The 25,302-nt window shown below is 37.5% G+C and overlaps 1 protein-coding gene across 1 annotated transcript in view; it reads left to right on the top strand.

Annotated features, from left to right (window-relative positions):
* Positions 1–25,302, top strand: part of PDLIM5 (PDZ and LIM domain 5) — a 216,205-nt gene that overhangs the window by 101,184 nt on the left and 89,719 nt on the right. Inside the window, 2 exon segments of the mRNA XM_021008362.2 lie at positions 10,226–10,268; positions 12,392–12,813. Coding sequence (XP_020864021.1) covers positions 10,226–10,268; positions 12,392–12,813 — 465 coding nt within the window.

The following is a 25,302-nucleotide window of genomic DNA, read 5'->3' as shown; positions in this document are numbered from 1 at the left end:
TAACTATGAGCTCTTGCACAAGGAAAGGGAACAAATCCCTGTTTATAAGTAAAGTGAATTAGTAAAACATTTTTTATTTTTGCTTTAGTAAAGCTACAAATGATAATATTATTTATACTAGGAAGAAATCAACACCAAAGAGTCTCCCATGACTCCTACTTTCCTTGGTTTACAACTAAACTCTCCCTAATAACCAAGTTAGGCCTTCCATTCTCAACATTGATTTGTGTATCCTTCATGCTATATCCCACCATTTACTCCATCCTTTTCTATGTGCCTGACCATTTTTCAAGAGGAAGTTATCTCCTTTCTTTCTGGGCCAAAGATCATCCCACTTACATATCCCATTTATATATTTGAGGCATGGTGAAGAGTAGGTGGGGGGAGAAGTATATGACAGAAAATGAATGGGGATAGATAGAGAGACATAGGCCTTGCAGAATACTTGCACATACTGTTTTACACCCTTTCTCCTGAACCCAGCCCCCTTTAAAGTTTTCCCTGAAGCATGAGGGCCTTAATCCTATGCTAGTTGATGGACCAGGACACAGCTCTGTAAAAGCCTGTGAGCCTCTTCATTCAAAGAGCAATCTTTGGAATAATGACCTCCATTTTACTAACTATTCCAATATGAATAAGAACCAGTGAGATTTTCATAGCAGGAAAGAGAGCGAAGAGAGTGAAACAGAAATATGCAACCAGTATTGATTTCCCTCTTGTTTGTTCTCCCATAGCATAGTGGATCATGACATCTCCCTCTTAATTATAGATCCTGTTCTATTTAAGGTTTTTGTTGTTGTTATTGTTTAGCCAGAGGAATAGAAGCAGAAAGAAAAGAAAGAAGAAAACATTTATTAAGCACTTAGTACGTGCCTGGACTGAACTAAACACCAGAAACACTGTCTCATTTGGTTCTCACGACAACTCTGGGAATTAGGTACTATTTGTTGTACCCATTTTTACAGATGAGGAAACTGAGGCAGGCAGAGATTAAATGACTTGCCCAGTATCACACAACTCGGGTAAGTGTCCGAGGATAAATTTAAACTCCGGTCATCCTGACTTCAGGCCCAATGCTCTATCCCCCTGAACCACTTAGCTGGAAGAGAAAACCTTTTAAGAAAAATAATAAACAGTGTTAGACATGGGTCCCTCCCACGTTGATGTTGTCACAGAAGGCCCAGGAGAGAATCACAGTATGTTAATAAGGTATTACACTGATGATAGAGATGAGAATTGGCTCAGATCCTTTTGTGAAATAAATCAAAATTAGAAAAAGGTTTCCTTCCTTGGGGAACTGGTGATTTTTTTGGTCACTGGGTATTTTAAAATGCAACCTCCACCTCATCTGGGCTGTTGTAGAGAAATGTTGCTGCTCAGGCACAAATTACAAGTGATTTCTGAGGTCTCTTTTAATCCATGATTCTAGGGTATGGCACAACTAACAAACCCGATTTTGAAGTACATCCGTGATTAATCTTTGTTAAGAAAGGGCTTTTTTATTTAACATTGAGTGGGGTGGAGCTTTCTTGATTCTCATTATATGTGTTTTGGGTGCTAGTTGTCTTAGAGTTGACTCCTTTCTATATTTATGCTTTTGGAACACTATCTGATTAAGTTCTACTATAAAAGTTTCAGCTATCCAATGGACTATTATAAATAAGACATTAAAATTACCTTTTTCTGTTGTGTTGGGGTTTGGAAGATACATGTATTTTACTTGTAATTTTTCTTCCAAGTGACCTGTTTCCTTATGGATAAATTGTATTTCCAACTTTTAGCACATTGTGCCAAGTACAGTAAACATTTGTTGAATGAAATTGACCAATTCAGATCAGGAAAGGCAAGAAAAAGGTCCAGCAGCAGCATGTTGAAATTCAACCACACACAATTCAACAGACCCAAATCTGGGTCAGAAACTTGAAGAGCTCAGACAAGGAGGGCAGTGAACAGATATCTCCTCAAAAACTTGTATTCCCCTAAACTGAGCTGTGAAAACAGCAGGACATAAAAAAGAGAAGTTCAGGTCAGACATTCTCCCCTAGAAACGAGTAGAGCCCAATACTAACATAAAGTCCAGAGTCAAGGAGTGGGTTGAAAGAATGAGCAAACATAAAAGGTACCTGACCATAAAGAGCTAATATGGTGACCAGGGATGGGGGTGGGGGTGATTGGAATATGATATTCCTGAAAGTGAAGGATCTAAGATTATAGCCAAGAATAATCTATCTAACAAAACTGAGGATAAAAAAAACTGAGTGAAAGAGAAGTTTTTTAAGCATTCATGATGAAAAGACCAGAGCTGAATGGAAAAATCTGACATTTAAACACATGATTCAGAAACATAAAAAGGTAACTTGAGGGGAATTTTAAGGGACTAAACAAAGTTGAATTGTTTACATTCTTATATGGGTAGAGGACACATGTAAGCCCTCATTCATTCTTTAAGATTAGATTAGTTAGATTCCAATTAATCTTTAATATGTGTTCCAAAGGCTCTTTATTGAATGCAATTTTTATTCCATTATATCCCAAGAAAGATACATTTAATATTTCTGCTTTTCTGCATTTGTTTGTGAGGTTTTTATGCTCTAATACATAGTTAGTTTTTTGGAAGGTGTCATGCACAGCTGAGAAACAGGTATGCTTCTTTCTATTCCCATTCAGTATTCTTCAGAGGTCTGTCATCTCTAATTTTTCTATATTCATCTCTTTAACTTCTTTCTTATTTATTTTATGGTTAGATTTATCTAGGTCAGAGAGGTGTAAATTGAGCCTCCCCCACTAGTATAATTTTACTATCTATTTCTTCCTGTAACTCATGTAACTTTTCCTTCAGAAATTAGGATCCTATGCCATTTGGTGCATACATGTTAGTACTGACAAAGAAAGACAATGATCCTGGATGAGATTTCTCTTAGAATAAGAACATTGGACAGAAGATTAAACTATAGGTGAAAATTTTCAGTTAGTACAACCTGTATTATTTACAATAATTCAGATTGTATTGCTGCCAGCCTTAACAAGAAAAGTTGGTAAATTTTGTCCAAATAAAACACCATGGATATCAAGGCTCCTACTATGCAGAAAAAAGAACATGGTCCTACAGTGTTTTATTTTAAGATGAAATCTTATCCGTGGACGTAAGGAGTTAAATCATCTGAGTTATCTCTGTTTTAGTGGACCCATTCTCTCTTAAGGAAGATGGCAATACCAGTTCAGAGAGGGGATCTAGAGAAAATGCTTCTATTTCCTGACCCAAGATTCACCTTTTGGACAAGGCTCCTAACTAGTTAACAAGGAAAATTGCTTCTTTATTAAAAAAAAAAACCACAACCCTTTTTTTCCCTAAATTTAAGCACTAAAAAAAACACATTTCTGTATACTCAGCAGAAGGTTATATATGAAATGATTAATTTATATACAGCTTTAAAAAATACAAATAAATTCACACATTACTTTCAGAACTGGCCTGCTTAATCTGTAATCCCTTCTAATAACCTTCCTTCTTTTCTCTTGTTTGCATTAAGAATTGCTTCTTAGCCATCATTTCCCACCACATTCACATTTCCCAGGCCATGCTCCTCCACCACGACTTCTTCATCATGCCCCAGAAACCTTTTCATACCGGAAGATCACGTCAGACCTAGAATTCATACCCTGGAAGTAGTCTGTCCCCCTAGGAGGCCTCTTTTTCTCTTTGAATGACTCCTCCCAGAATTTCCATGTAAGAAATATGCCCAGACCAGCCTGCTGTTCATTTCCCACCAGGCTGTACCCTTTTCACTTCTCTATCATGCCTCCCTCAACCCCCTTTTAGCTTCCTTTTTTATGTGTTGACTTCTCCATTAGAATGTTAGCCCCTTTAAGGGCAGGGACTGGTTTTTTTTTCTTTCATGTATTTATATTCCCAGTGCTTAGCACAGTGTGCAACACCTAGTAAATACTTACTAAGTGCGTCTTGACTGAGTGACTGCCCCTCAACCAATTGTGGTCATTAGAAAGGAACTTTCTATCACAGAATCATGGATCGAGAGCACAAAAGGAACTTTATAGTTCATCCAATTTTACCCCTTCATTTTACAGATGAGAAAATGGAGGTGGGGGGGTAAGTAACTTGCCCAAGGTTGCATAGATGCCAAGTTCCCACCCTCCCAGTTCAGCATCCTTTCCATTGCTCCACATTCCAGGGGTGGGGAACCTGAGGCTTTGAGGCCACATGTGGCCTTCTAGGTCCTTGGGTGCAGCCTTTTGACTGAGTCCAAGTTTTATTAAGGGATTTGTTCTGTGAAGTTTGGATTCAGTTAAAGGGCCACGCTGGAATAGAGCAGCAGGCCCTGGGGTGCACCTGTCCTTTGCATAAGGAGAGGGACCCCAGCGCATGGCGTAGAACTGAGTGAATCCTTTTTCCCTTCCTCTCTATCCCCTCTTCTTCCATCAAAGATTTGTGCCAGTTAATTTTCTTCCTCATCACAGGGAGAAAAATTAGCCCCACTATTCCTTTCAGCAAGGAGTCTTTTAATAACAATGGAGAGAACTTTGTATCTATTAAAAGCAGCAATATAATATTAATAAAATAATGCTTTACAGTTTATACTTTCCTCCTGTCAGCTTTGTCAGATAACAGTGCAGGTGTTACTATTGTCATTTTATTGTAGGCTTATACATTCAGAGCTGGAAGGGATGTTGAAGGTCATTTAGCCCAACACCTTCATTTTACAGATGAGAAAACTGAGGTGCTAATGGGTTTATTGCCTTGCCTAAGGTCACATAGGTAGTTGTGTCAGGCCAAGATTCAAACTGAGGTGTTCTCACTCCAAGCCCAGCATACTTGGCATCAGACCATCCTTTCTCCTGTTTGTTAATATTACAAGGGCCTACCACTCTTTAGATTTTTAAGTAACTGGAAACAAAGCAGTGTTTTTTCCAAGGTGTAATTTATAAATAAGAAATATAGTTTATAATCAGTGCACATGTTCAGTCATTTGAAACATAACATGCATACCACGTTTAACAATTGGATTAAGAGAGATCTCATGAAGATGCTTTACAACAAATCCTCTGCTCACTCTGGTTCTCTTTTACCTACTCCCTTGGAGCTGCTTTGTTGTTGCCAATTGACAACTTTGCAATTAAAGTGATTAATGTTGTACCCTGGTGTTTATGGGGCCCGAGGTCATTAGTCCCAGAACTGGATGTTCTGTGGGAAACTGTAGTGTGGAGCCCTTCTGCACAGGGGGAGCCAGAGTCTTTAGGCTTTATGAGTGATTGTTGACGTATATTATAGGTGCGCATGAATGAGAGAATAAGCCACAGTGAACAATAGGAATTGTTTTTATCATCAAATTAGTGCTTGAGATTCTTATTTTGTCTTCTGGGGTCTATGGATATTTATTAAATATCTGCTAAACTAAAGAAATTTCGTTTGTGATAATATAGAATGGAGTGTAAGTTTCACTACTTAGAAGCTCTGTAATGTTAGCATGAGCACTTCTTTTGATGTTGCCAGATTGCAACTCCACTATTAAAAAATTGTATGTATTAGTTTTAAAATGTGACAGTGTCTCCAAATTACAAGAATTGAGGCATACTGCCCTTCAGCATTTTTGTATTACATCCTTGTTACAGTGATTATGTTATTCTTTTTCTAAAAATTGTACTCAAATCTGGAAAGATCATAGGTCACTGCAGGTAAGATTTTTACTTCTGTTTCATGTTCTTTCACATTTTACCCATGAATTCACCCTCAGATTTCTATTCCAGTAAAAGAGGGTTTGTATGAGATTATTTTTGATCACTTTCATTTCTAAAATTCTCTAATCTGTCTCTATAAGATGCGTGATCTAAGTAAGGCTACTTGGAAAGTACCGAGGATTTTTCTTTTGGCTCTCTCTCTTATAAAGTCAATCACCTTTCAGAATAACACATCCCAGTCACACAGACAGCTTTGTTCTTCTAATTATGTGTGCTTGGGATAGTATTGGACCAAGGCACTGAGTATCTCAACATGATGACTAGCTTCAAGCCCACTGGTTTTGCATGGAGGAGAAGGAGAACAATAAACAAATTGTTAAGCCCATGGCTCGGAGCCATTTCTAGGACGTTAGCTACTTTGAAATGCACACACTGAAAAAAATTCCTTGTTAGGAACAGTATAGTAGAAAGGGAGTTATATACCTTTCAGTTCTTCGCTTGTATATAAATGCAATTTGACTTGGTTTTAAAAAATCGGTAGTGTTTTTTAAATGTTTTAAAATGTGAGTGCTTTTCCGTTTGATTTTCATAAAATAAAGTAACATTCCTTGGACAAATGCCAAGCAAATCTTTTTTCTTTTTTTAAAGAAATAGTCTTATTTTTCTTACATCTCCCATATAACCTTTGATTCTTGGAAATGATCATTGTTTTCTATTCGTATACTAGGGTTTTCTCTTAGAGAATATAGTCATGAAATACTTAAGCTTAATAACAGTGTTGTTTATTCCTGTTTGGCTTTTAAAGCCCTTGATAATCCACCACTACACTCTATCCATTCTTTTTGCAAATTGATCTTCATACATTGTGCATTTCAGTTTTCTGCTGTCCATGCACATGTTCCATCTCCTGTCTCTCTGCTTTTGCACTGGCTGGCCCCCATGCCTGGAATGCACTTCCTCTTTGCTTCCACCTATTAGAACTTCCAGCTTTCTTTGAAGTCCAGCACAAATATTACTTCCCACAAGAAACCTCTGCTTATTCCCCCTATTGCTAGTGGCATCCCCCCAGAAACTACTTTGTATATATTTTATATTTAATTTTGCAAGGGGTATTTTTTTTGTCTCTGGGTTTATTGTACCCTTCACATTTCCTGGCACATAGTAGACACTTTAAAAATTCTTGATTGAGTGAATGAAGGAAACAATAATAAATTAAAGAAAATACTTATTAGGGGAGATTTCAAGAATTCTGTAGTTTGTTCAGTTCTGACCAACTCCAGACTTAATTAAATACACATTTTTTAACTCCACAGAAGATCTCTTAAAATAAATATTCATTTTAACTGAATGAAGCATAATTAATCACTCATTTTGTATTATGATTTTTATATCACTCTAAGTTTGATACAATAAATGGATGAAAACCATTTTGTATAGTTTAAACCCTGGGGATTCAAATACAAAAGTGAGACAATCTTTCCCCCCAAAGATCTTACCTTCGTGTAGGGAGAAACAACATATATAGAAGTGAATGGTGACCAGAGAAGGGTAATTTGGTTTGGGATGTCCCAGGGGTAGTGAATGAAGCCAAAAAGAGGAGGCGGCTGCTTCCAGAAGCAGTAGTCATATTGATTTGATTACTTCTTTTGAAGGTAGAGGTAAAAAAACAGGGTTAAGTGAGGTGGGGTAAGGAATTGATTGTGAGATGGGATATGGATAATGATGTGGGTTCAGCTAGAGAGAGTGGGACATGTGGGATTGTCCTGGCTGACCTCGCTCAATCAGGAGAAAATGGTCCCAAAGTCATGGTTCCAAAGCTAAGAGTTATAGCAAGCACATCATATGTACTGTAATGATTCATGATCCTCTAATATTGAGGGGAAGACTCAACAAGATTTAAGATTTCATGAGGGTGTCTGTCTCTGAGACACATCTTCTGAAGTATTAATAGCTGATGTCAACACATTGCGCTTTGTAAAGAGCTTTACATACGGCATCTCCTCCGATCCTGACATTTGTAAGGTAAGTGTTGTTACTATTTCCATGTAAGAGATGAAGAAACCAGGGTGAAAAGAGACAGAGAGAGGGAAAGAAAACGGAAGTCCATTACTCTGTGCAGTAAGCCACATTGCCTCTGTATAGGACTACTGTCATTTATAGTGGGAGGTGGATTGGATTAGTTTAAAGTATTTTTTAAGCTATCATTTGGAAGAGGGTTTACGATATTCTCCGTGTTTTCTGGAGTAAGGATTAGGACTAACAAGTGAATTACAGTGAGGCTGACTTTGGCTTAGTATAAGGAAGAACTTTTTACAATCAGAGTTGATCAGAAGTGGAATATACTTTCATGTGTGATTGTGAACTGTCTTTGTATTGGAATAGTCTGAGACCTGAAGATCCAGCCCATCCCTCAGGGATGGCATAGGGGGAATTCCTGTACAGAATAAAAGTTTGCTTTAGATTATTTCAATCTTTTAAAATTTAAGAGTCTGTGGATATCTTGACAGGACCATAAGATGTACAGTAACTGTAGATGTGCCAGGGGCCTTCAAAGTACTAACATCCAACCCCCTTATTACACAAGTAGTGAATGGTAATATTCTATTTGAACTCAGGTCTAGAGACTCAAGTTCATCAGTTCTTCTACTGCAAAACCCTGCTTCTTTATATTTGTATTTATAATTCATTATTGCTGACTTGATTTTGCAGAAGGAGCCCAATCTGGGGATTAATAGATAGATAGATAGATAGATAGATAGATAGATAGATAGATAGATAGATAGATAGATGCTAGAGAGCCATTAAGTGTGTTGTGTGCTGATTTTTTTAGTTTGAGGACTTGGATAAAGACTGAAAAATAAATTTGTTCTTACATTTTGCTAAATTGTTATATAGATATTCAAGTATCAATTTTAAAAGAGTTTCTGATCTCTACTGTGGCATATTCTCAATCATTTCTTTGTTAGTTTCAGTGAGTGGATGATTTTGCCATTACATCTTATTGTGAAATTTTACTGAAAGGAAGATTCCACTGTTCTCCACCTCAATTTGTTTCCTTTACTTGTTGCAATAAACTCAGAAGGTTAAAAAAAAAGTTGGCCCTTGAATAGTAAATGTGGAAAGTTACGCCATTTTACAGAGGGTGAGTTTGTACTGCAGTAACCGAATGTTAGTTTAACATCTATTATGGCCACTTTCGGTTTAGCCAACTGTTCACTTGGTGCCTTGCCCTGCCCTAACCTGACTAATTAGCTGTCATTGAAAAATGTAAGTCCCTGCTGGAAATCTTTTAGAGTTCATTGTTCAGTGAAACTCTGAAAGACCCAAGTGAAAGGGCACATTAGGTTTGTTAGCCATCATGCATGTGAGACAGAATATTTCAGTCTCTTATTTGAAGCCACTGATCGTTTAAAATTTAGTCATTCTGACATTTCTTAACTGTGGCATGTAGTATCTTGCCTTCAGTTATTGTCAGATGCTAAGATCATCCTCATTAAAACAGGACTTGCATCACATTTCCAACTAAAGTTGGGTGAATAACTTTTTTAAGTGATTATAACCTTTATAGCATTTTAGTGGCTTCATTTGAAAAACATACATAGCCAATAAGTAATCCACAGTAATGGAAGTGAGTTGCAGAAAATGATAGCGACATAGTTTCTCGTGGACTTTGGACATTGTATGGGCTCTGGCCCTGTCTGCTGATGTACTCTCCTACTCTTGTTTTTCTTGATTTCATATTAAAGTTAGCTTTTGTTTCCTGAACACAAACATCATTTGAATGTATAGAGCAGCAGCTTGTCACTTGGCTAGAAGGAGGAAATAAATGTGCCAGGCTTGAAAAATTCCTCTGAGGTAATCTTTAAGGTGGAAAACTTAGAAAGTGAATGTACACATTAGCTACTATCATCCAGGGATTAATTATAAAAAGTCAGAGTTAAATGAAAATTGATTGAGAATGTGATGGATGTGTTGCTAGGTTGAGGGTACAGTGATTAAGGGTGTAGCCACCATCTGAGTTTTCAAGGGAATACATTCTAAAATCCCAGCAAAATAGGGAACTGTGTAAACACTCAGCTTATCTGAGTTGGAAGAGAGCTGAAGATAAGGTGTTAGCAAGAGATACAAGTGCCTGGTGTTATTTCTTGATTGAATGAGTCAAAGATCTGAGCTAACACCTATTGCTGAGACAAATTAATGTCAATTCAATTAAGTAAATATTTCTTTTATTTTCAATTTTTTATTGATTTATTTTTATATTTTCTTCACTTCTGATTATATTTCTTCTCACAGTAAACTAACCCTTTGAACAAAGAATAAAAAAGGGGGGGGGAATAGCAGTTCAATAAAACTAAAACAAACGTCACCTGAGTCTGACGGTATATGCAGTGTTCCACACCCTATTCCCTTATCTTTGCAAGAGAGAGAGGGAGATAGTCATAACCCAAATCGAATATTGTATTCTGAGATGTTTCTTCTAGGAAGAATTGCAGTGGTTGATGAAATCATTTTCTTCTTGTTTTTCTTCCAGGGCGTCTACTACACCAAAGCCTGAACCTGTTTCCGTTCAGAAGGTAAATTTTTAATGAAAAAAGAGGAGTGTAACATTTAATGGTCTCGGTTGAGCAAGTCAGTTTTCAAATACTCTCAGTTAACCCACTGTCCAAGTTGATTTCTCTGTTGTTTTCCTCATACTTCCTTTAGAGGAAGTTGTTTGAGCTTTGTTGCTATTGTTATTTTAAACATACACAGTTACCATCTCTTCAGTGTGATTGCCTTTTAAAGAATTCATGGCCATATCCTCTTCAGAAAGTACATAAAAGTAAAGATGACAATAATCAATGTACATCCAAAATAGGGACACACAGACTCTTGAGGGAACCCTCAGAAGTCATTTGGTGGTAGCTTTTGTGTCCCCAAAATGATTTCCACTTAGCCCTGATTCAGAGACATCTACCTATTCACTTACAAGACTTGTTACCTTTCCCCTACATTCCTACATTATAATTTTATTAGTCCGAATATGAGTTACTCAATGCCCTTTTTTATCCTCTTGCTGTCAGGTTCAATCATGTGGCATCATCTTTTATTCTTTAAAAGAAATATATTGGATATAGAAGCAGCATGGCATAGTATTCACTCCACCTCTGTCACCTAGCTGTGACCCTGCACAAGTCACTTCAACTTTCAGTGGCCCTAAGACAATAAGTTGCAGAGAGGGTGCCATTCTGAAGTGATGGGAGGAGTTTCCTTAATGATAATCCCTACCAATGAGATCATTGGCTCAGTTCCCCCTTCCCCCTGCAAAGTAATCTGATGTTAAGTCAACAATTTTTTACCTTAGATTTGCTTTAGAAAGTGAAATTTTTAAATAAGAATTTACCATGAAGGAAAACGCATTTCACTTTTGAAAAAATAGTTCCTTTCCCCATATGTTAACTATATGTTGCTGTTATTTATTTTTAACTATATTAGACATATCTTGATATATTTTTGATATATTTGATATATTTTGTTTTTATAAGCCCTTCGTTTCAGAGTATATTCCTTTCTCCAGTGAGCTTTCACTTTTTAGGAAAGGATTAAAAAAAGGAGGAAAAATCAGTTTGGAAAAACTATACAAAATATCACTTGAATTTAACAGCATGTTAATTTTTTTATTTTGTAAAGAAAGGAAGGAAAATACTGGATTCTGTCTCTAAGTATGACTCAAGCTAATTTTTTTTGACAAGTGAAAAATATTAAAGTTCATATTGAAATGACAAAAGACCACATCAAATATTAGAATTTTTGTTTTTGAAAGCAGAAAATCTATCATATAATTGTGGCATGTTAATGCTGGAGAAGTGAAAAAGTGGCATGAATCATTTTAAAGATCTGTTTCTTAGCCTAATGGCTGTTTTGGTAATTCTTTGGTTAAAAGTCACTGGGCTTTGAAAATTTTAAAGTTAAACAGAAATAATATGTTTTAAAATAAGGAATTAGAAATAATTAGGAATTAGAAATAATATGTTTCAAAATAAGGAATTAGAAATAATGTGTTTTAAAATAAGGAATTAGAAATAATTAGGAATTAGAAATAATATGTTTTAAAATAAGGAATTAGAAATAATATGTTTCAAAATAAGGAATTAGAAGTAATATGTTTTAAAATAAGGAATTAGAAGTATACAGTAGGAAATACTGCGGCTTGCTTTGAGCTAATAATGGCACTGTAGCACACAGTGGAATTTATTATAAAGAGCAAATAAAGTAGTAGATGGAATTGAATTTGAGGATTATTGATATATGTGGTTTAAAAAAAGCACTTTGTTGTCTGGGTAGGATTTGAATAGGAGTTTATTCATTTGAAACTTTGCATTATATTTAAATTTGTTATATCATTTCGATGACTGTCATGCTGAATAAGAGTTTTCCTGCTTAGTTGGCTAAATCCTCTACAAATGTCTTTAAGTTGATTAAAATATATATGTATATATTTTTGTTTTGCATCTGTGTTATGCTTGTTAGGAGACCTCATTATGCATGCTAAATTATGTCCCCTGTTAATTTTTCACCAAGGCATACAGATGATGATTTGGCTGCTAACATGAATGTATCTTATTTTTAATATCAACTGAATATTCTTTTCAATCAGTTGTCTTTTTGCATGTATTTGGTGTGTTCTCTGTGTGTGTTTTATTTTTATTTTACATAGGGAGAACCCAAAGAAGTAGTTAAGCCTGTACCTATTACATCCTCTGCTGTGCCCAAAGTCACTTCCACATCCAACTTGGCCTACAATAAGGCACCACGGCCTTTTGGGGTTGTATCTTCTCCAAAAGTCACCTCCATCCCATCACCATCATCTGCCTTCACCCCAGCTCACGCGACCTCTTCATCACACGCTTCCCCTCCGCCAGTGGCTGCTGTCACACCTCCCCCATTTGCTGCATCTGGACTGCATGCTAATGCCAAACCTAGCGCCGACCAGCCTTTACCTGCCTCGAGCTCTGTTAAAACTGCAGTTAATGTCCCACGGCAGCCCGCAGCCACGAGCCCGTATGCCAGTGACACTGCCCAGGAGCTAGCTGAGGGGCAGAGAAGAGGATCCCAGGCTGACAGTAAACAGCAAAATGGGTAGGTGGCTAACGCGCGCTTTCCCCGCTTTTGTCTTCAGGAAATTTAAGAAAGCACGATAAACCCAAAACCAGAAAACACAGCTTCTTCTTTTTAGGGATGGAGAAGATTGAGATATGAGTTTGATTTGCTTTGTAAAAAAAAAGAGTTTATAACATTCACTCCAATGGAAAAAAAATGTAGTGTGCTATCAACTTCCTGACATGTGGTGTAATGTTTTTTTCTTTCCCTCAAATACAAGCAGCTGGCACTTAAAATGCAAGGCAGGTCTGGGAAAGGTTCTTTTAATCCCCCCCTCCACTCCCCAATCCTTCTGCTTTTAGGTTATCACTAAGAAGGGATATTCAGTGGCTACAGTCTCCATCTACCTTGCGGGTATTCCTTAGAATTGAAGGAGGCATTTGTAATCAGGGCTTTAAGGAAGAGTAGCAACCTCCCATGGTCTGTATTTGACTAGAATCTATATATGCAGTAGTTTAGGCAAAAACCTGGTATCACTATAGGACACTGAGGCTTAGCATTGACATTTATTCTTTTTTATCCCAAATGATGCTTTTAAAAAAACACTCACAAATGGGATCTCAGTGAAGATTCATTTTTTTTACTGACATCTTTTATTCTTACATCCCCTTTATTTCCAAAAATATCTTGATTCTTCTCCATCTCCTTTATAACAAAGAATTATCAAAAAAGGAAGGAAAAAAAAATCAGCCCAGCAAACCTTAGCAACAGGTCAACCACATATGACATATTGAGCAGCGTTCCATCCAGTGCATCCTTGTATCTCTTCCTCCAGGCCATGCTTGGTCATTATAATTTCATGGCATTGAGTCTGATTATCATTATTCTTTCTGTTTACATGGTTCTGGTCATTATTGTTTTCCTAGCTCTGCGTCTTTCATTCTACATCACTTCATAAAAGCCTTCTAGTGAAGACGTTTCCAGATCATTTGGAACTCTTAGGACTTCACAATTAAAAAGAAAACAGATATTTGAAGATAATAATCACAAACTCTTGGTGAATTTTCAATGCATCGAATACTTTTTTGGGGATTGGCTAAATGTGTTAACTTATTTTTTACTACATCCTTAGCCTTCAAATTGTCCACCTCCTTTTCAGAAGTCTCTGTTGCTGGAGAAAGGTTGTTTTACTCTCCAGAGGTCAAAGAAATCCCCCTATACCAAAACAGACCTTGTAAATTCATTTTGATGAGATTCATTCCGGGAATGCGGAATTAAGTGGAGAAAGGGAGAAAGAGAAGAAGTATACAGGATAGCTTTAAAAATGCCAATTTTAGAGACAGTACAGTCAAAGCGATGATAAAGCTCAGTTCTTTCTATTGAAATGATCTCTTCTGCATGCTAATTCACATAATGAAGATGCTTTGTTTCGTATTGCACCGCTGTCATGACAACATTTGGCCGCTGAAACAGAAGATGGCAAGATTCCATGCATCTTAGAAAAGGAAAAAAAGCAGGCGGTCTAATTGACTTGCTACTGTGTATAGAGCTGGTTTTGTATGGTGCCTCTGTGTGTGTGTTTGTGTGTGTTTAATTTAGACAACTAGTGTCCTAAAAATGTGTGTTTTCATTTCATGCTTGAGATTATCTAAAACTGAGATTTAGAAAACAATTTAACCCAGTAACAGCCAAAGAAAATGTTCTTTAAAAAGTATTACAGAATTTCAGAATTGGAGGGGCTTTGGGAGGTGTCCGGTCCAGTGCATACCTAAAAAAATTTCCTCTATAGCATACGTGAGAAGTAGTCATTCAATTTTTGTTTGAAGTTCTTAAATTAAGGGACTCTGTCCTCCTACTTAAGCAGCTAGGTGGCACAATGGCTAGAGTGCCGAGCCTTGAGTCAAGAGGACCTGAATTCAAATCTGGCCTGATACTTCGTAGCAGTGGGACCCTCATCAAGTCACTTCCTCCGCTTTGCCTCGTTTCCTCATCTGTAAAACGAGCTGGAAAAGGAAGAGTTGGACATGACTGAATCGACTGACCCACAGCAACTAACACAGATTCCCCTACTTCTGGAAGCAGTCCATTCCACTTTGGGCTAGCTCTTATTATTAGGAAACTTCTTTCCTTACATCAAGATTATATTTGCCTCCTTCCCACTTTGATCCATTGCTACTAGTTCCACCCTTGGGGCCAAATAGGGCAAGTTGAATCCTTCTTCTCTGGTCTAATCATCCCATCTCTTCAACCAGTTTTCACAAGGGCTTCCTTCATCATTCTGGTAGTTTTCTTCCATATTCTCTGGATTATCAGTTTAATCTTTGGCAATGCTTCTTAGATTTCTTCTGGAAATATCATTTTAGCCTCTGATTCACCAGAAGTGGGTAGTAGTCATATGTTTTGACATATCTTGGGAGGTTCTTTGTTCCATATTGGATAAGTGTCTGGGAAGATGGTAGAGCAGACCTTTAGCTGATACTGGATTGACAAATAGCTACCTCAGTAACCCCCAGCAGGGAGCTACCAGCTATGCTTGCTTAGCTTTTCTTCTTACTCTTGTAAGTGATGTGGCACCTCCTAGTACATTTGTATCTTCTTTGTCCTTCCTTGGAGGACAAGCAGCTGCTTTTTTCATCAATCTGTTTTCTTTTAGGGAAGGGCCTAAAATTTATTTCTTAGCTCCTAGTCTTTAGTAGTCCTTTATCTCTTCTTCCTCCTTTCCTTGGCAAGTCTTCAACACTGTAGGCTTCTAGCACAGGGAAAGAGTCAGCCATACCTCATCAGACCTCTTTTCTTCTTGATTTTTCATAAGGAAGCTGTGGATGTGTATGTTTAAGAAATGCTTAACTGTGTCTGATAACTGTAGAGAGTATTCCACAAATTCCTTCCCTTTTGCTTTAAGAAGATCTGAGACCCCTCCTCCAGTCACCCCAAACTACTTGGCCACTCCTAGATCCCTCTCACAATCTTTCTTCATGTAAAGTCCCTCTTGTCTCCATTAAGGGGCTCAGATTCTTAAAATCTCCCCCCCTTGCATTAGTGATACGATTGCTCAGATTTTTTAAGAGTCTGGCCAAGGACTCTGATTCTTAAAATCTAGCCAGTGGCTGAGATTTACTCTAGCTAGTTTGTTAATATGAGTGTCACAAATGCTTAGATTCCTTAAGAGTCTGGACAGTATGGCAGATTCTTTAAATCTCACCCACCCCGATCGATGTTTTAATAAACTTTGTCTTTGGCTGGGGGTGGGGGTGGGGAAAGAAGATCTGTCTACATTTAGAGCATAGGTAGCAGTCACACAGCTTGCTACTGAGTGGTCACTGCAAAAAGTTTCCTGCTCTCCATTTTACCTGGGAGTGAGATCTTCAGTCCTCATCTTCTTTTCTCGTATGGCAAACTATAGCGGGTGACCAAAACTCCAAAATTGTCACTCTCCTCACCTTTTAGTTATCAGCTACACCTTGGTGGCCATGCTTAACTTTTCTTGCCTTCTCTCGCTTCTTCCTTGGTTTACATTTTTTTTTCACCTAAGTACTTTGTCTTACCTCTCCTTAAATCCTGCACCTCTTCATCTTCGTCCTCCTCTCGTAGCTCAAGTCTTCCTTCTGCTGCTGCCTCTTCTTGCATCCTTCATCTTCTTCCCTTAGGACTGAATTATATGTAAAACGATGGGCTCATGGTCACAGGAGTGAGAAGAGACCTTGGAAGGTATCAAGTCCAGTCTTCTCTGAAGGAGAGAGGTATTCAGGCTCTCTTTAAACTGAAGGAGGGGCAGCTAGATGGTGCAGTGGATAGAGTACCAGCCCTGAAGTCAGGAGGACCTGAGTTCAAATCTGGCCTCCGACCAAACACTTGACACTTACTAGCTGTGTGACCCTGGGCAAGTCACTTAATCCCAATTGCCTAACAAAAATTTAATTTAAAAAATTTAAAAAATAAACTGAAGGAGAAAAATATTAAGTGGCTTGCCTGGGATCGCATAGCTAGTAACTAAAGTGTCTGAGACAGGAATTGAATGCAGGTCTTTCTGACTTTCTGACGTTCAATGCCCTGTCCACTATGCCATTCTATTTTTGCCCCAATTTCCCGCTACTTCTCTTTATTTCCCTGAAATCTCCCTTCTCCTTCAGACTGAGTTCTTTCCCCTTGAATTTTTCTTCCGTAAATTCTGTTCATAACCTTAATTTTAACATGTTCCTTTTAAGAATATCACCAATTTATCTCGTCTGTCTTGTTCATATGTTGTTGTTTGCATTTTGTTTCCTCCATTAGATTGAGCTCCTTGAAATGAGGAGCTGTTTTTTGTATCCCCAGTACCTAACACAATGCCTGGCACATAGTGAGTATTTAATAAATACTTCTTGACTGACTGGCCTAGTCCACAATTCCCAAGACCTCTTGTCCCCCAGCCTTTTCTTTTGGAAACTGGAAAAAAATTTATATTGTTATCCTTGCCTCAGAACCCTAGAAAACCACTTAATAAAATCAAAGTTTGGCAAAAAAAAAATTATATATATGCATATAAGTTAAGTGGCACAAGTAATATTACACCCATTTTTCTGGTGACTGAATTTGCTGAGTTTCTAATGTCATAAGACCATTTAAATAAATGTCAAGTGCCTTTATGAAATTACAATCATGTTATTAAGCACCAAATTGGGCAGCTAGGTGGCACAGTGGATAGAGTGCCAGGCTTGAAGTCAGAAAGACTTCCGGTGTTCAAATCAGGCCTCAGACACTTATTATTTGTGTGACCCTAAGCAAGTCACTTTATCTTGTTTGCCTCAGTTTCCTCATATGTAAAATGAGCTGGAGAAGGAAATGGCAAACCACTCCAGTATCTTTGCCAAGAAAACCTCAGATGGGGTCAGAAAGAGTCAGACATGACTGAAACAGCAGAACAACAGCAAAGCACTGAATTAATACACCTGAATGAAGTCATTCTCAAATCTAGAGATGTATTCCCTTGCATGGATTTAGAGACTTTGCTTGAAATAACTTCTTTTTTGGTTGGATATCTGAATTGTAGGAAGCATCCAGCTTCCTAATCTGTACCTAATGTTATGGTAAATATGGTGGGAGATGCAAAATAATGAAAGATAAATGCTAATTATCCAGTTTCACCCATAAAAGGTTATTTAAAGTGAAATTTCACAAGACTTGCAACAATAGTTGGCTTTGGTAAGTAGGCAAATTAATATTTTGATAACAATCTCACCAATATATGATGAAATAATGAACAGACTTAGAAAGGGCTATTCATAACATTTGAAATGTAGACATCTTTACTCATGAGAACTTGTGCCTCTGAAATTGCCACGTTTTTCCAGTCTAATATTTAACCCTTTTACCTCCCTTCTGAATCATATTAAAAGATTATGTCCACACTGACTTTGCTTTTAAGAAACTTAGAGCAATTCTTTTCCAATCCAATAAACATTTATTAAGTGCTTACTGTGTGCTAGGCACTGGGAATGCAATTAGTAAAAAGACAGTTGGTCCATATTCTCAAGGAGCTCACAATCTATTGATGGAAGGCAATACACAAAAGGAGGCAGGAGAGTTGGGGTGGGATGGATAGGGGGCAGCTGAGGGCATCTTGAGATGTTGAGACCAGGCAGAGCAGCAGATGGAAAGTGGGCTGACAAGGTAAAGGCAACAGTGGTTAAGTACATGTTATGAAATTTTAAACTGGATTACTGCATATATGGATTGTGGTTCTGACTTCTTGTAAAAAATTGTCAGTTTTAATGTCCCTTCCCCACCCAGCTGGGAGGGTAACTAGGCTTCATTGGATGATTTGAGTTGCTCCATTTTCCCCTTTCTGGGTGCCTCTGCATTGATAATGTGCCTACTGCTTTCAGCAGGTAAGTACTTTATGGTTCTATGTTCCTCTTAACATGGTTGAGCTTGACATTTTTTCAAACAGCTCCTAGGTGTCTGGAAGGACCTGGCTTTTAGCATCTCAAGCATAATTATACCACGGTAATAAATGTTAAAATGCTTTTCTTTTTTGCAGAAAACACAAGTGAAAAAGTTAGTATCTACCTTACTGGAAGGGAATGATGGTGATTCATATCAGTAACCAGCATGAATGTTTGATTTTTGCAAAATTTAAATTTTGCAAAATAGCTTTAACTTAGCATAATGACAGAGGGTGCTTTACATAAGTTTGGTTTGCATTGGATATGGTGTGGTGACTTGCTTCATTGGGTTATATAGCGGGATTTTCTCTTTTTAGAAAATGCAGTATTTGCTGTGTGCATCGTTTTCAAAAGCAATAGTAATACTATGGTTTGGGAGGGCTTGAAAGAAAAGAGAGTAATAAATAGGAGAGAAGCTACAAACACATGGCACTAATGTTAGTCATCTGTACAAATGGAATTGATTTCTAACCAGTAGCCTGAAGTACTGTTTCCTAAAGTGAAGTTATAGAAACCCTGAGCTCTTACTAATAGTGACAGTCACTACTAGCTGAAGGAGGGTCTGAATAACACTTTGAAAGTAGTAAAACAGAGCTTTACAGCTATGTGCCAGTGGGAGTTAAGAAGAATGCCTGTCTCTGAAATTGTTTTAGAAATATATTTGTCACATTTTCAAATGCCAAAGAAATACTCTCTCTTTTCCCGTAATGTTTATTGATTGGAGCGTCCAGTTCACAGTGTATCATGAGATCAAACCTTTAGAGCTGGGAAGGTCCTTAGGACCCTCTCCCAATCCCTTCCTTTGTAGATAAAGAAACTGGGCCGGAGAGAGTTTAAGTAACTTGCCTGAAGTCACACAGGTAGTAAATACCCTGCACATATCTCAGACCAAAACATTATTGTCTCACTGGGGACCCTTGTCAGCCATCGTGTGCCCAAAGTACTCATGCTTCAGCTGTTAGACTTCCTCCTGACTCAAGTGCATTTCTAGAGTGTACAATACTAAGACACTCAGTTATTTATGTTGCATGCATTCAGGATTATTATTTTGTCAAAATTACCCACTTCTAATAACTGAGAACAAAGCCAAGACTTTATTCTCAAAGCTTTTCTGCCCAAGCAAGCTTTGAAGATTTTACCTCTTTTGTAGTACAGTCTTCCTGGAGGGGACTTTGATCCTTGACTATAATAATACCTGTGACCTAATAAATCCCTGTGTACTATGGAGGGCTGAATTGTTTGACACTGAAAATATATAAAATATCCCTCATCATGCCATTCTGCACATCATATCTAAGGTGGTTGCCTACCTTTCCTATCCCTAGTTTTTTAGTTCTGATTAGAAGAGAGTTTCTGACATAGAAGAGGAGTAGATTCATAGAATTGCAGAGTGGGAAGGAAAGCATCTGCCATCCTTGCAGTCAGACCTCATCCTCAGCTCCTTCTTCTGGATGTGTTCCATCTGACCAGTGTCCTTCCTAAAATGGGGCACCAAATTCCAGGTGTGGTGGCCAAAGCTAAAGATGAACAAAAAATAACCTCGGAGAGTAAGTTTTCTAGCGTTATGGCATTAAACCTAATAGGTACAATTTAAGTTCAATAGAAGAAAACATTTCCTAACAATATAATTATCCAAGAGTGTAAGATAATGGATTCCTCATAACGTGAGGCCTTGCAGCATAGACTGTAAACACCCATCATAGATTCCTGTTACCATGCAGGTTGGAATATAGGCTAGGGAGTAGTATGAGATTAGCCAGGAAAGGTAGATAGGACAGCAAACAATTATGAAACAGCTTTAATGCCAAACACAGTAATAGGAATTTTGCTGAATAGGCAGAAAGGTATGGCTGAAGGATGGTGAATAGAGATATTCAATGCAGTGAATTAATCTTATTCACAAACTAGTAGAGACTGTTTACCACACTTTTAAATTCCTATAGAGTTTAAATGAAGACAGTAGGAAGTGTTAATATTATGCATCCTTTTACATTAAGAAAGATAAATGCTTCATTTATTAAGTGCCTCCTATGTTATAGTGACTGAGCTAAGCCCTGGGGTGAGGGAGGGGGTACAAAGAAAAGCCAAAAACGCAGGAATTCACTGTCTAATGGGGAAGACAATATGCAAACAGCTGTATGCAAAGATATGTACAGGATATGTTGAGAATTGTCTCTGAGCAATGACACTAAGATTAAGGAGGGCAGGGAAATGCTTCTTGCAAAAGGTAGGAATTAAAATGAGACTTGAGGGAAACTAGAGGTGCTGGGAGTGAGAGATGAGGAGGAAGAGTATTAGAGGCTTTGAGGGACGGGCAAAATTGCTTGGAATTGGAGATGAAGTGTCCTGTTCAAGGAAGAGCAAGGAGGCAAAAGTCCCTTAATTTCAGGGTATGTAGAGGAAATTAAGTTATAAGAAGACTGGAAAGGTAGGAAGAGGTCAGGTTATGAAAAGTTTTAGAAACCAAACTGAGAAGTTTCTATTTGATCCTGGAGATAATAGGAAGCCACTGGAATGTATTGAATTGGTGATATGATCAGACTTATGTTTTTGGAAGATTAGTTTGAAATTTGACAGCAGGGTGAAAGGTGGAATTATTCTTCCCCCCAAGCCAAATCAGCAATTCTAATTCTTTCAACAAAAACTCCTCCTGATTTTCTTTTTTTATATAAAAAATTCTTCCAAAAAATTATATCCAATTATTGTGACCTCAGCTTGAAAACGTATGAATAATTCAGGGTATGTTGATGAATTTAAAAGTGATTAAAGTAAACAGTCCAGTGGCTTCCTGTGTCTTTACATGCAATTCTTCCCTATGGCAAAGGAATTCTGCCAGCTTTCAGCAGAGTATTTTTGTTGTGACAAGAAGATAGAAAATCATGTTGTCTGAAGCACTTGTAGTAACTGTCATTGTGGGATGGCATCTTTTGTAATTTGCACCAAAAAATACTAAAACGTGTGTGTTTGTGATTGTTTTGAGGCATGTTATGCATGAAATATTTTTTAGTTAGATTAGGTGTTTATTATGTCAAAGATTAATTATTTTCTCATTTTAAATTCACATTTGTTTGCTTTCCACGATCCTGGAAATGTCCTTGTCTTCTCTTCGTTTTCACATTTTTTGTGTCTTTGTGTATTATCCCTTCTTCAGTAACCCAAGCACAGCGTAAGTACTTGACTAACGGTGGAGTTCCTCTTTTCATCATAAGCTTTTACCATAGGTTTTCATCTTCCTTTCAATTCACCAAAAAATCTAATTAAATGGAGAATTTTGGTTATAAGATTGTGAAAGTATTGAATAGTGTAAAAAATTTGTTTTAGTTCTACAGATTATATAAACCAAATTGGTGTGTTTATAAAACCAGTATTTCTGCTGTGGAAAAAACTGCATAAGCAAAGAGATGCATGTAGAGACAGCAGTGTTGCAGATGATTTTAGCAGTTAGATCTTTTGGGCTTCCAAAAGCCCAAACCATGGTTTAAAAATAATTGTCCTCGAATGAACATGTTAATTTTGAAAACCTGTACTTTGAAACTAAGTGTTCATTCTTCGTAATAAGGTATCTGTGTTTTTCACCTATTGTTCCATTCTAGTGATATTTCCATTTGTCATTGTATGGATTTGTGCGATATTGGTAAAAGGTGTTGTTAATGGAAGCTGGATCAGTCATCCCATTCATTGCTCATTCTCTGCCAATTCTAGATCTTGTCTGAATGTCAGTTATTGCCAATCTTCTTCAGTGAATTTATGAAGTAGTTTTTTAATTGATCCATAGAATCTTAATTCCTAAGGGGGCAATCACAGACTTTTCGAATTAGAAGAAAGGGAACAAGCATTTATTTAGCACCTACTGTTTTCGAGGCAGTGTGCAATACACTTATTTCACAAATATTATCACAGTTACTCCTCACAATAGACTTGCCCAACTTGGCAGTAGGTAGGGGCCAAAATTAAAACAGGCTAAACTCCTTCAGGCCACAAATAGGTTTGTAGCAGCTCACTTTCCAAGTAAAGTTATAATTAATGATTAAACTATTTTGCAAATCAACCATATTTTATAAAAAGGAAATTTCAATTAATATCAATTAATTACACTTATTACTTAAGATTTTTATTCATCATGAAATCACTCCTCTCAGACTAGAGACAGACTGGCAATGGTTGGTTGCCGTGGGTCGTGTAACAAACAGGAGAGAGTGTATGCAGTGGCAACCCACCCGCCAAAGTACATGATGGCCACAGTAGTGACTAGTGCAAGGTGGGGTAAGCGGGGCAGCACTTGTTATATCTTTTCTTTCTCTTGCATCCTCTGCATTTTTTTTTGCAGGCCACATGTCATACAGGCTTGCCTTACAATAACCCTTGGGGATAGGTTATGTTATTTCCCTCATTTTACAATTGAGAAAATTGCAGCAAACTGAAGTTAAGTGACTTGCCTGGGGTCACACAGCTATTATATCTATGAGGCTGGATTTGAACTCGAGTCTTCCGGACACCAGGTCCAACACAGTGTCCATTGCCTCAGGAAGGGATTCCAGGAGCCATCTAGGCCAGCCTTTACCTGCAAAGGAGTCCCCCACTACTGTCTACCTGAGGTATCATCCAGTCAGTCTTTGCTTTCAGACCTCCAGGGAAGGGGAACTTGTTACCTCTTGAAACAGCCAGTTCTTTGTGTAATTCTTATGGTTGGGAATTTGCTTCTGACATCAAGCTTACGTTTGTCTCTTAGCAGTTTCTACCCACTACTCCGGCTTTGCCCTCTGGAGTCAGACCACGTCTCATCTCTTTTTCATATGAGAGCTCTTTAGAGACCTGAAGACAGTTATCATGTATACCCTGCCCTTTATTTTGTATACCCTGTCTTTATTTTGCTCAGGTTAAAGATCCACACCTGCTTTCTCTTACCTTCATATGATATGGACTCAGGGCCCTTCTTCCTGTTTTCCTTTCCTCAAAGTTTGTCATGCTATCAGTATTCTTCCTAAATTGTTGCTTCCAGAGCAGAGCTTGCTACTCTCAATGTGACTGGCCAGGGTAGAAAATACAATAACTTTATTATATATTTAAAAGGAAATAGTAAGTTGTATGCAATAGATTTGCAGTTTCATGTTCAATCATCTTTTTTTTTAATTATGCTATGTTATAGAAATGCTTGCTTTATTCCATAAATTTTAAAAAAATAAAATTTAAATTTAAAAAAAAGTATATAGGGAGACTATTCTACTTATTCCTGGAAATAGCCTCTCTTAATAAAGTCCCAAATCACATTAGTTATTTGGACTGCTAATTCACAGTGAATTCACAGTCCTCTAGGACCCCTCTAGATATTTTTCTGACACACTGATGTCTAATCACTTGTCCCCCATCCTGCACTTATGAAAGTGATTTTTTGAAACCAAGAGTAAGACTTTTTACCTTTATTCTGATTGAATTTCATCTTATTAGAGTCAGCTGGGTGCTCTAAGTTGTCAATCATTTTGAATCCCAACAACTGGTATCTAGTGTGTTAGGAATCTCCCGCAGCTGTGCACACCCTATAAATGTTATAGTGTGCTCCCTATGTCTTTATCCAAGTCATTAAAAAAGGATGAAACAGCTCAGGACCAAGTGCAGATCTGAGATGCTCTGCTGAAGGATTCTTGGAAAGTTGACCCTAAAATACCCTTTGAGTCCAGCCATTTGTCTTTTCAGGTTTTGTCTGTTAACATCTAGTTCACAACTTTACATATTCTGTTCATGATAGTATGAGATACTTTATCAAATGCTTTATGAAATTTAGGCAAGATATATCCATAGAAATTCTTCCTCCCTTTCTTCTCCCTCCTCTCTCCTTTTCCCATTTCTTTCCCTTATCTCTTCCGAACTTCTCCTTCATCCTTATCTCTTCCGAACTTCTCCTTCATCTTCTCCTTTTCCTTCCTTCCCTTTCCTCCTCCTTCTTCCTTCTCCTTTTCTTCACCCCTTTGCCTAACTTTTCCCTTCACTTTCCTTTGCTTCCCTTCCCTTCCCTTCCCGTCCCCCTTCCCTTCCCTTTCACATCTAATGTTTTAAAGCATTAATTTCTTTCTAGTATTGATTACAATTATATAAATATTAAATGACAGCAGTGATATTATTTGTATAAATTATTGACTCACAACAAGAAATTTATTTTATCTAGTGGTGTTAGTTGATTTATATCTCTCGATTGATAATCACATATGAAATACATTTCCCCACGGGAAAAAATACCAATAAATTGAATTCAGTAATTATTTAGGGGCAATTAAAATACTAGCTAGTCCTATGGCATGTGCAGAATGTTTTACTAGCAGGGTAGTATCCCCACTGTAGAGTTAGGTTCCCACTTTTCTTTTGCAACACTTTTCTTCATGCAGTATCTTTCCTGTGTCATTATCCTATCCACCTTCTCCTGGACCCTGTGTTCTGTTTTCTTTTTTCTCTACTCACTGCACACTCATAATAGGAGAATGAGCAATGTGCCCATATACAGGTAGTCACCAACCACTCCAGCATTTTTCGGAGAATTTAAATGACCTTGCTCAAGATACTATATGTCAGAATTGAAACCTGAATCCGAGTCTGCTGGCTGCAAAGACCAAAC

The sequence above is a fragment of the Phascolarctos cinereus genome, unplaced genomic scaffold, assembly GCF_003287225.1.
Source record: "Phascolarctos cinereus isolate Bilbo 61053 unplaced genomic scaffold, phaCin_HiC Scaffold_9;HRSCAF=440, whole genome shotgun sequence".
Classification (NCBI taxonomy): domain Eukaryota; kingdom Metazoa; phylum Chordata; class Mammalia; order Diprotodontia; family Phascolarctidae; genus Phascolarctos; species Phascolarctos cinereus.
The sequence above is the reverse complement of the archived record's forward strand: the minus strand, read 5'-3'. Positions and strand labels throughout refer to the sequence as shown.